Below are 12,257 nucleotides of genomic sequence, written 5' to 3'. Positions count from 1 at the left end.
GGACGAAACATTTGCTGAGGTTGTTGAATCTCAACAATATTGTAAATGCAAAAGTAGCTCCGACCGTCTTTTTTACACCAAATAACTGAACCGATTTGTATTAAATTTAATAGACTTTACCGACTGATAGTCGGCAAGGAATAAAAGTCAGCTGATAATATTGTGGCAAATACCACGTCATCTGATCATACAAAAATTGAAAATGTAAAGGCTTACTTTCAAATTTCTTCAAGAAAAAAGTGTCTGAAATAAGTTATCAGCCCGGAAGAAATGATCGCGGCTCGCGGACCATTGTTTTGAAGTCGCCTAAAAGTATTTATTGTGCATAAGCTTTCAATATAAGTCCAGTTTCCAAATGAGTTGCCTTGAAAAACACCGGTTCATGATGTTAGATACAATTAAAAACCACAATGGCATAACAAGAGCGCGAACTTTTCTCATATCAGATCTTTACTGCTAACACGGAAAGTTTTCGTGTCAGTACTGTCGACACGACGTATAAAACTTGAAGTATAAGAAAAACAAAGACGGGAACGGCAAATAAAACGACAAGATTATTAGCAACGTGTTTTGAATAAAAGAATGTTTAATACTTACAAGAAATTAATATTAATTGCAGAACATACTAGTTAATTAAGAAAAATATTTTGGTTCAGTGAAAGAAGGGTTAGTAATGTTTATTTTTAAAAATTAAAGACAATATACTAGATAATTAAAATAAAACATAATCTAAATATTTATAGGGTCAATTTCTGAAAAACTATCATTTTAATTATTAGGTAATGCTCTAAACAATATGTGAACATTTGGAACTAAATTAAGAATTTTTCTTTACTGTTCGCCTTTTTTTCGCCCATATTAACTGGCCAGCCATAGACTCTCAAACTTAATAACAACAGTCCAATATAGACCCGAGGTCAACTTCAAGATCCCACTTGTAATGGACAGAGGATCTTAATGAACTACATAGTAGCAAAGAATATAGAAGATATACACATTAACTACAAATATCTAGTTTCCCAATTATGTTTTGCCAAATGGGCCATATTGATTTTGATAAAATACCCCTATGTTTTGCATAACCCGAGCTAACTTATCAAGAAAGCTTATAGGTACCTATTACTCAAACAGATCGTTGCTCTCTAATTATGAAAGATTTTGTTTTATATAATTTTATAAGGCAAGAAAAAATGAAATATATCCTCATAATATTAGCGTATATGCGTATGAAGGTTATTATGATTAAAATTAATCAAAAGATTGTTTGAATTCAAGAAAACTAATAGTAGGTATAACAGACCACTACATTTAGGTTTGGCCGTATTCAAATTCGTAGATACTAATAAATAAGTAAATGTCATTATATATCATAGTATTTTAATAGTCACTTAATATTAAATCATTTGTACAACTAAGTATGTACCATTTATCTGAACATTGTAAGACCTTTTCTACTTGTAAAGGTTTTCAAAAGCATTTCAAATAAATCGGAATAATTGTATTATCCTACTAATATTATAAATGTGAAAGTGCGTGAAGATGGATGTATGTATATGTATGTTTGTTACTCTATCACTCAAAACCTACTGAACCAATTGTTACAATGAAATTTGGTACGTAGATTGTTGGTCAACTGGTATAACACATAGGCAACTTTTTATCCCGATATTCGCACGGGATACAGACTTACGCGAGTGAAACCGCGGGGCGCAGCTAGTTCTAGATATTACTCGAATAATACGATTAATTTTACTCTTAAAATACATTTACTATAACATGTCACGGATGCATAGAAGGATCTTAACTATAGTAATGTAAGTATTTAAAGTACCTACCAATACCTAACTATAACTAAAAATCTTATTAAATTAATTCTGTCACCAAAATAAATCGCAGTTTAATAGACACTGTATATATACCTATAAGGAGTTGAATTATGAATTCTATTCTAAGTCTTTAAAGGAACGGAGCTCTGCAATCATCTATTCGTATCTCTTCATCTCAATCACAATAGAACTCGTTGTTTACACTTGGGCTTATTGGTTTCCTGTTATATAATATGTTAGTGAGTTTCATTTATGAACGCTTACATTTCTAGGAAGTCGTAATAATATAAGGTATTTAGCGCGGAACGGAATTAATCTAAGAAATACGAAGAAATACAAATAGATAAATTAAAGATTAAAGATTCACGTTAGTCGCAATTTTTTTAACTTTTATTATTCAATAGGTGGCAACCCTAAAAAAAAATCACATTCAAGAAAAGGTTAATACAAAAAGTGGGGATTACATATACTATATAAATATATACTGTATGGTGTCCATATGAATACAGTACAGTATGTACGATTTAAAAAATTGTGGGAGTCGAGCATGCTTTGGCACAAATTGGGCCAGATCGCACCGGGGAAGTACCACACCCCCACAGATAACCGGCGTGAAATAGTGGCATGCCACGTTAATCCTTTCCTTTTCAGAAGCGGGCAGCGCATTCGCAGAGGCTACCTTTGCGAATATTCATGGGCGGTGGTGATCGCTTACTATAAGGCGAACCATCAGTTCAGTTGCCCGTTATGACATAAAAAAGTCAATTTAAAAACATTGGTTATATTTTATTTACATAAATAAAACATAACCAATGTATACATAATATATCTCCAAATCGATGAGTTTTGAGATTGCAGCTTCAGAAACATCATCCGTTTACACTCCGTTTGTTAAAAATACGAAATCGCGAATGAGAATAACCACAAGTCTGGGCCAATTAAGCTCATTTTATACGAGCTACCCTCCGTGGGATCGTACGGGAAAAATAAAGAATTTATGTGCAAACTTTCATATCCTATTTTCCCTATTTATGGGATTAATTTCGTTAAATCTGGTATGAAGAAAGCTTTAAAATACCTTCATCCAAATTTCAACCTACAGCTGTACATAAATCAGTCATTTTTTTATTAAACTAATCAGTAAATATATTACATTTTAATGTTATAATAAGTAGTATATACAATATTAAATTTCAAAATGTACATTTTATGCATTAAAATCTCACACATCATCACACACGAAACTCTCTCTGTACATTGGCATATTTTTCATATATTTTTATGTTACAGAATATACTTATAAGGCCGCTACGTATGCTAGCTTGAACGACGTATAAAGTGTCAATCGTTATAATCACACAATGCGACTCTTTGTACTTTTCATTAATAATTTTAAAATCATCTCTCCCATTACGACACAATTTTATTGCATTTTATTTCATAATATATTTCACTTGATACACGTGTTCAATAACAATACTTCATGATGCGCAGTTAATTTGATACGTCTTGTCTTTGATATGTCTTAACAAAGTTGTTTGTTCCATAGAAAAAAGCACTTCGATCTACGAGAATTAATTCCTGTATGCAAAGTCCACAAGTGAGATGGCACGGAGACGGCTGAAACGTCACCAGGAGAATTAAATGGAACAACTTCAAAACAAGGCGAGTGAATTCAACGATATAACCACGTGAAACTTCTATTTAAGTTTATCTTCAACTCGCTAACAATGTTAGTCTTACTTAAATATTAATTTAATAATTAAATCGTGATACACTATCTAATAGAAGGAGTTGAGGGACACATTTCTCCTGTTAATGATGGTTTATTGAACGGTAATAGAATCATATCATAATATCCTTACAAATAACAGGTACATATATAATATCCAAGAAACCGGTTCTTTCTGAAGTTTCTTATTATTAAGGCGTTTTATTGCGGATATTTTATTTTAGATTTGAACTACAACTAATCATAAATTCCGAAAACTTCTGAAGTTCATAATATAAATTTATTAAAAATGAAAATTTATGTTATTGCTTCTAATTCATATCAATATATGTTATTGCTTCCAATTCTAATCCGGTCATGAACCGCAAGTTACACAACAATATAAAAATTTCAGCAAAATAAAAGCCGAGCACCTACGTATGACAAGTGCAATTCGTTTTTTCATTTTTCACAAAAATGACGCCTCCTTCGGATACAAAGCCGTTTTATAGCCTCACAATGCGATTGTGTTCTTTCATCTACGGGCCTTTATAGCCCACCCGTCAGCTGCGGCATGCCAAAATTGAGACAGTTATAACTATGTACATTACCCGGCAATATTTAATAAAGCAATTTTATGACGCAGCAGAATTAGTTGTTTACCCACATTGAAGGCAAAAATTATTACATCATGAACTGAAGATGCAACATAATTTTGTATGAACTACATCGAAAACAAACACCTAAATATAGATATCGCGAACATTGGCTCAAAGCCACTGAATGATTGAACTTTGTTCTGTTTCAGGAAAACGTCACTTTCGATTGATGTCTTCTCAATTGGAAGATCTGTTTTGGCGTTATTCAAGAAAATACGTAATAATGATGTATTTTCGACGTACCTACTGCTTATTTGTTTTGTAAGTGCAAAAAAGTGGGTACCTAGGCACACAATAAATTAACACACAATATATAATATGATACATAGTAGGTATGTGGTGGCAGAAAAATATGTGTTTAATGAAAATCCAAATTTTTTTTTTCCACTTTTTTGATGGTAGCTAAGACTTCAAATAAAGAAATATCATCAATCTGCTTTTGGGCGTAGTATTCCTGGATACATGCCGTATTGATTAATTAAAACTACGATTTCGAAGGTTTGCACTGTTTAATTTAAACAAATATTAATATGTAACTCAAATTTCAAATGGTACCTGAGTGCCAAATTAAGAACAAAAACATGCGTGTTTCATTAATTTTCCGAAATTGTATCACGTAATTTCAGCGTACAGTACAAAATAAATTCATAGTACATTGAGTCAACAGCTTTTATTCTTAGTTATGAAAATCGTTAAATTTACTTCACTGCTTGAATTGATTTAATAACTGGGGGATATAATAATGAAAGAAAACTAGAGAAAAAAAAACAATTTTTGAATATCTATTTATAAAATTAAATTCCACATAAGATGTTCAAAGAAGCCATCATTAGCTCTTATACATGCTCTTTACATTTTAAAACTTTCTGTCTCATTATGTTGTGCAGCCATTTGCACATGCTCCCGTATCGAGTCCACTATTTGTGGACCTTCGGATTGACTCACTTCCAGCATAAACAGTCCGATGGGTTGACGTCTGAAGATCGTGGTGGTAAAAAATTGTCCCTAATTGTCTTACCAATCCATCTCGATGAAAAATGACTTTTTTTTTTTCTTTTTTTTATGTCATAGCGGGCAGCTGAGCTGGTGGTTCGCCTGATGGTAAGCGATCACCACCGCCCATAAACATTCGCAAAGGTAGTACCTCCGTGAATGCGCTGCCCGCTTTTATGGGGTAAGGGAAATGGAAAGGATTAACGACTGGAAAGAAGGAATGGACTGGGACGGGTGAGGAAAAGGAAACGGGCCAAAAAATTTAACTGAACTGGGATGAGTTCCGGTTTTTGTAAGATAACATCGCAATAAGTTGTATCATTGGCCGAACTCTATTTAGAACACTTTTAATTAAAATGCTCGAGGTCAAAGTCAAAAAATAAGCTTCAGGGATTTCCATTGAAACGACTCTTGTGACAAAGCACCTTTAGGTGGCGTCACGTGAATAATTTATTAATTTATTGCAATAGTTCTTGTAGTTACAAAACAGTCAAGTCACATATTTATGACAGGTGAAGGAGTTATCAAGTTAGGGCTTATAGTTAGACGTTTGGCTCTACATGCGATCTCTTAACGTTTTTAGAGTGCCCTATAGTCGCGCATCGGCAACATTGAACGTGAAAATGTTTTTTTTTTCTTTTTCGGATTTAAGCATTTTTCTAAAATTTGAAACTATTAACGAAAGGTTACACTCGTTCAGAATAAATATATACTCTTATCGGGCTGTATTTTTATTGGGTTTTCATTGAAATAATCATTTAAATTAATAGCCATATAGAGCCATGGAAATCATTCGTTTGAATTTGATATTTGTTACTAAATGCCATTTTACAACTAATACTTACAAGGCAAATGCGTTTAAACTAGAACAGGACTGTTTCTTGCACTATTATGCATTTATTTATTTTTTATTTGGATTAGTTGCTATCGTTATAACAATATTATCATGTACAACCTTATATAAATATAGTTTTTTTGTATGAAAATAGGAATGCGACGAGCGTATTATGCTGTCTGCGAATCACCGCATGAGCCAAGCAAATACGCGAGCGTACCGTGGCAGCGACCGGCGAGTGCTTGAATCGACTTTTAGGCGTTTCCCACTTAAAATAAATAAAAAATAGTTTCTCAATTTGTTTTTAACGCGTTTTCCCTAGTTAAGACTTATTGTAACATTATATATACTATATATACCTTAATCAGACTACTATATAAGTATATAAATTAATAAGATATCACTTAGCACTATTTATATAACCTCACTCATGAAACACTTCATTTATTTTAAAGTTTGTAATATAATCACTCACTGTTTTCGCTACTGACGATGTGGACATAACATGATAAGTAGCCGCTGATAACGCTAATTTTACAATACATAAAATATAGCATTTTCTTCATAGCCACAACGCGTCTAGGTAGAGCGTCAACCACTATACGATTTTTGCTGGTGTCTGCGATTGTCACATCTCATTGTGAGCATTTTCATTAGAGCCATATCGTACATTTCGCGTGGATCTTTCACTTTGTAAGATCGACATTTTTAGCAATTTTTTCGTCCAATGGCATTATCGGTCTTTGATGTACATAGGTACATGGTAACATGGAATTATAATAAATATTGTTAAATTTTTACACCCATGTGTTAAACCTTGACCAACACAATAAGGAAGATAAAAGATTACATTAATATAATTAACGTAAGAACAACTATGACAAAAACGTTGCCGAGAAAACGACGGATGTTAAAATTTTAAATGTTTATGTAATTCTCATACTTATTTTCGCCTTAGTCCCATTTTGTGTATATGAAAAAGAATCAAATAGTTTTCAAAATTAATGCTAGTTTACATTTTTTAAGCTAATTTATGTATAACACTGGTAAATTTTGATACTTTTAATTTAGTATAAGTACAAATAGCATATAAATACGATGTGAATATTGATGATTATATGTTTAATTAAAGATTTAAAATTATTACTTACTAGGTACAGTAACTGTTACGTGTATGTTAAAATTCAAGCACATTTAAAACTACCTTTTACTTCTGTTTATGTTCGCAAGTAAATATAATATCTCGAATATACAAATTAACATTAAGATGGAATTATTGCCTTTTGCTAAGCACAAAAGTAAAGATTTTACCGTCGATGGATTTTAAGCTGCAAAACAATGTTATCGTAATTTATCTTATCAAAACGGTTAGAGTCCTACACGCCCCCTACTGGTTCATTTAAAAATAGCTATAAATGTTAGTCTTTTATTACAATTCATACATTATTAGCACCAAAGCGTACTGCAGGCAACGATTCGGAAGGCATCTGTTTATTTCCAAAATTAGAGTAATTAAAAATAGTGTTGGCATAGTAGCCATACGTGTTTTATAAACAAACAATTTATATCATTACTTACTTTCGATTAGGATTTTTTTTTAATGTTTTCTTCTTACCTACATCAATTGCAGTTTTCGTTTAAATAATAAAATAAATAGATAATAAATATGTACAATTATTAATGAAAGTACATAAATCTAAGCGCTAATAAATACTACTATATTTTAACACAGAGCTAAAAATTATATTTTAATAACATAAATAAATGAATATTTTTTTAATAAAGCCAAACTATCCAAAAAAGCTGTCAACGCTGTTATATTAAGGTCGTCACTCATTAATAAAATAGGTGCCTACGTAAAAACTGAATCACGAATTAGTTATGTCATTCCATTGGTGGCGTGACATTGGTACAGTTAGATAATGGTTTGCCTTATCTGTTTCCGATAATCATATTTACTTGACAGAAAAATATATAAAACAATATAAAAATTTCATAAAAATTGTGTTTTTGAAAGCTGCAAACAGAAAACGTAATAAACCAGTTTAAAAACAAATATCACTAACTCGTGAGTCGTGACCAATGGTAAAAAAAACAAACAAAACAAAGTGTAAGCCTCAAAGGATATGCATTGGAATCTTAACTTCGAACACAATAAAACAAATCAGCCGCAGTAAATTTTTTACTGTACAGAGTTTTATAAGTAACTACATCTTCTATAAAATAAGACATATGTAGCTATAAATATTAAAATCAGTAACATTAAAGGATCACGTCATTCAACTTATTAAAATTCTAACACTTACTAGTTGTTACAGCTCCAGTTGTATTTGAGCCTGATACTCCAAATACATTAATGTACATAGCACAAATGAATATACACCACCACATATTGGAACAATATTTGGGGGCTGCCCGTCGACAGCCCACCAAAAAGAACATTATTCGTTCTTAGATAAACTTTCGTTTTGACAGCACACAAGAATCACACAAATAAATCCAAAAACTGTACGAAGTATTGCGTTTTCAATAATAATACTGGTCTATACAACAAATGTCACTGTTGTGTATATCATTTATCACACAAATATAATGATAAGTATTCACGATATATTTTGAGGTTATTTTTACGTGCCACTAGTGCGAGCGCGATGGCGAATGTCGATTGTCTTGTCGTAGGAGACAGGCAGGTGTGAGATGGGTGCCGGTCCTGCCTCTAGATGGCGATAGCGGCGCACGCGTGACGTAGTTCAGTTTTGGCGGACGGCAAATGTACACTGTCGAGTGCAGCGGCGCTGTACTGTTAATTTCGTCGTGAACATGCTTTATTAAAGTCACTGGATTACTGCCATATTAGGAAGTGAATATTAGAATTTAATTCTTATAGAATGACTACAATAATCGTGAAGTTATTTATTACTTATCTGTTTATCAGGCAGAAAATTTACTAATCTTTACTGAAACTTATTTTTACTATAAATTATTTATTGTTATGTATAGAACTTATGGGAATTATCTGAATTATAAGTATAAAATTATTAATTATAAGATCTTTTCTGAATTCAATAGGTTTTTTTAATTCTAACTTGATTTAAATTAGATTTTTACAAATTATGTGATGTAATCTTAAAATTATGTTCCTCGTATTTTTTTTAATCGCATACTTTTCCAATGTATTTTATTTTAGCGTTAGAACGCAATGGACTGTGAAGATCAATCTGTGTAATCCAACCCTTACCAGGGGTAGCAATGCGCGCGCATCTCCTGCGTCCTACTGAAGACGCGGGGGGCGTGGCTCGGGCACGCACGTACTCTTCTACGCAACTAGGAGCTTTGAGGCTAGCTAGCGTTTATAATACTGTTCTTAAATAAATAAAAAAATCGTTTGACAGTCACCCTAAATCCCGTAATGGTCATATTTTTTCGACTTTATAAATGAATGTGTTTTGTTAATTTTCTAAATACGGTATTCACTTGTTTATATACATACATATAACGACCGTTTATATTATGAAGATGCGTTGAAAGCATGTTCTTTCTTATCTGTGTTGACTCAAACGCCACTCAAAATTGTTAAAGGCGATGCAAATTTTCCGTCATTTTAATAAGCAGGATAATTGTGCCAACCAAGCGTTTAATCATATTATTACCCACACGAAATTAAGCTGAACAATTGCGAGATCCTTTAGCGTAATTTCGTTGTTTATTTTTGAAAACGGATGAATATTTCCTTAAAATTTTTACCTATTTTATATAAATGACAACAAAGAATTACAGACACTGAAGATCCGCCACTTGCTGTATCTCGGATCTTCATTAAACCTGTCTTACGGACTTTCTTTTCTTTTCGAATTTACATTTCCTTGATGAATTGAAAAATAAGTTTTTGTATCCTGTATGTATTTATAGAAATATGTAAAAAAAAATTGAAAAATATGCAAGACCACAAATCAGTTACATTATTTAATAAGTAATAGATATGCCTATCTAATAAAAATTTCATTATAATTTAATACCAGAATATTTAAATGTAAAATAAACCATATAGTTTTAATCTCACTATTCTTATACCTGCGAACTATATAAATATACATATGAAGTGAAGCCTTAAAGGCCTCATAGATAATCCAAATTAAGAATTATTAAAGTAAACAAAAATAAAAGAAAATCTATTTAAATACATTTGAATGTTAAAAACAGCCTACCTACATCACAAGCATTGACGTTTGCGACGTCTCTAAAGATCGTATTTTTCTTTTTTACTTCGTCTTTACAAAGAAAGACTTAACTTACGATGTCCCTAGTGGCACCTTTTACAATTTATGTGTTCGCTAAAAGATATATAAGTTTTTTCCACACGAATGTGAAATTTATACATTAAACATCAAACAATGTGTATGTGACTATGTAAGGTAACTGTATCTATGAGTAATGGACCGAGCTCTATTATTGGATTTTTTTTTTCAAAACAAGAAAAAATCTTTTTTAACAATGGTAGCCTAATGTATGTATAAAGTATAATCACAAAATATTAAAGTACAAGTAGTATAATGCTCGTTCAACTGTCAAAATTTTCGAATCGAAGTTTGACGTTAGTATCGTTCGTTCGTTCATTCACAAAATGATAGCCATTTTACCAACATCGCTCAGTTTTTGTTGCGTTGTGGGAGTTGGGCCCATTACCTATTATTTCTTCAAACGAAGATGATGATAGAGAAAGAAGATCTTAGGTAAAAGGATTTTAGACATATCAGAGAAATATTGTCCAATTCGAAAGGAGCCGTTTTTAGATACGGGCGTACTGCATAATGACCTGGATGAAAGAAAAATGGTTCGATTATTTTTCTTTAAACGCCATTCTATTTTAGCAGAATAAGTTTTACATAACCCAACATCTCAGGAAGCTATAAGGAAGAATAATAAGTAGGTTAGGTTTTCTAAAATTAACGTCTTATCTTAGATAAAGTTGTCCTCTAGAAATAATGAAAGAACTGTTTTTGATCTTTTTAAAACGGTTGAATGCTCGTTTCTCATTTTATGATATACTATTGTTTTCTACTTATGTGTAAACCTTGTAACTAAATAGCATCCATATTTTACAAAGCATAATATGTATTATTAAGACCGCTGAGAATCAGAAGGTGAAAAACCTTAGTGAAACGGATTCAAAAGTATTTTTGGTAGTTTTATTTCGCTCGTTGTTTGACTAATTTGAAAAAGCACTTGGTCTATTTTCAGTTGATCAATTCCTAGCGATTTGTAGTCGTATTTTTATATTAGGAGAGAATAAATTACAGGTCTAGGAACGGTAAGTAATACGGGTCTCCGGTTCCATCACTCACCATATAAAACACGCATGTGCACAACTCAGTAGTAACATGCTACTGTTTCACGCCGATCTCCTGTGGGGGGTGTGATACATGTGGTTTATAGATTTAATTATTAATGTATGATTTATGCAGGAAATAGTCTTATATACAAATATTAATCGATTTATTGGATATCGATGTAAAAAATGCTACTAGCCGGTGAAATGTTATCTATGACTTTGGTTGATTTCGTCTACGACGGTTTTATAGCTGTATGTAAAGCAGTTCAGTATGTAAAGCACTACACAATAAATATTATCTTCTACAATAATCTGGAAGTTTCACAACTTGTTGTATTGTAGAAAATTATATGTTATGACAACTTGTGTGCCATCAATGGCTAGTGATGGCCAACAACAAAAAGCACATCTGTGTTTGGGCTTTTGTAGAGTTAAAGAGAAAATTATGATATACCCTGCTTACACATAATAGGTACATTTTGACATAAGCCTGTCTTAGTTGCGAAGTTTTTGCTATTTTAATCGGTTATCTATCGTTATTCTCTGTCTAAGCAAGAAAGTAATCTCGTTATCTTCCACCTCTTTTATTTAATTTTATAAAAAGCATGGTAAAATTTTGTTTTTTAAATTAATTTAATTAGTGCGTATTTGAATTAAGTGTAATCTGTAAATTGTAACAGTTTACGAGTTTGTATATGACGTCAAGTCACCGGAAACATTTCTCAGAAGCACCAGATAAATTTGTTTGGGTCGTTCTAAATTTGAAGAACGTTTATAGTAAATTATTGCAGACTTAGTTAAGACTTTAGTTAAGAAAACATGTTATTGGAAATTGCTTTACAACTTTGACACTTACTTTACAATCGATTTTGATTCTTAATTACTTTTCCGTCCTCGTTCCTAA

At 31.9% G+C, this 12,257-nt stretch overlaps 1 protein-coding gene across 5 annotated transcripts in view; it reads right to left on the bottom strand.

Annotated features, from left to right (window-relative positions):
* Nucleotides 1-8,691, bottom strand: part of LOC119829252 (low-density lipoprotein receptor-like) — a 151,180-nt gene extending 142,489 nt beyond the window's left edge. For 3 of the 5 annotated variants that reach the window (XM_038351666.1, XM_038351661.1, XM_038351664.1), the window contains exon 1: nt 8,331-8,691. In XM_038351666.1, coding sequence (XP_038207594.1) covers nt 8,331-8,466 — 136 coding nt within the window. In that variant the 5' untranslated portion in view covers nt 8,467-8,691. The remainder of the gene's footprint in view (nt 1-8,330) is intronic. The other 2 variants (XM_038351660.1, XM_038351662.1) reach the window with 1 other exon arrangement.
* Between the last annotated feature and the right edge of the window lie 3,566 nt (nt 8,692-12,257).

The sequence above is a fragment of the Zerene cesonia genome, chromosome 10 (assembly GCF_012273895.1).
Source record: "Zerene cesonia ecotype Mississippi chromosome 10, Zerene_cesonia_1.1, whole genome shotgun sequence".
Taxonomy (NCBI): domain Eukaryota; kingdom Metazoa; phylum Arthropoda; class Insecta; order Lepidoptera; family Pieridae; genus Zerene; species Zerene cesonia.
Note: the sequence above shows the minus strand (reverse complement) of the source record. Positions and strands in the feature narration are given on the sequence as shown.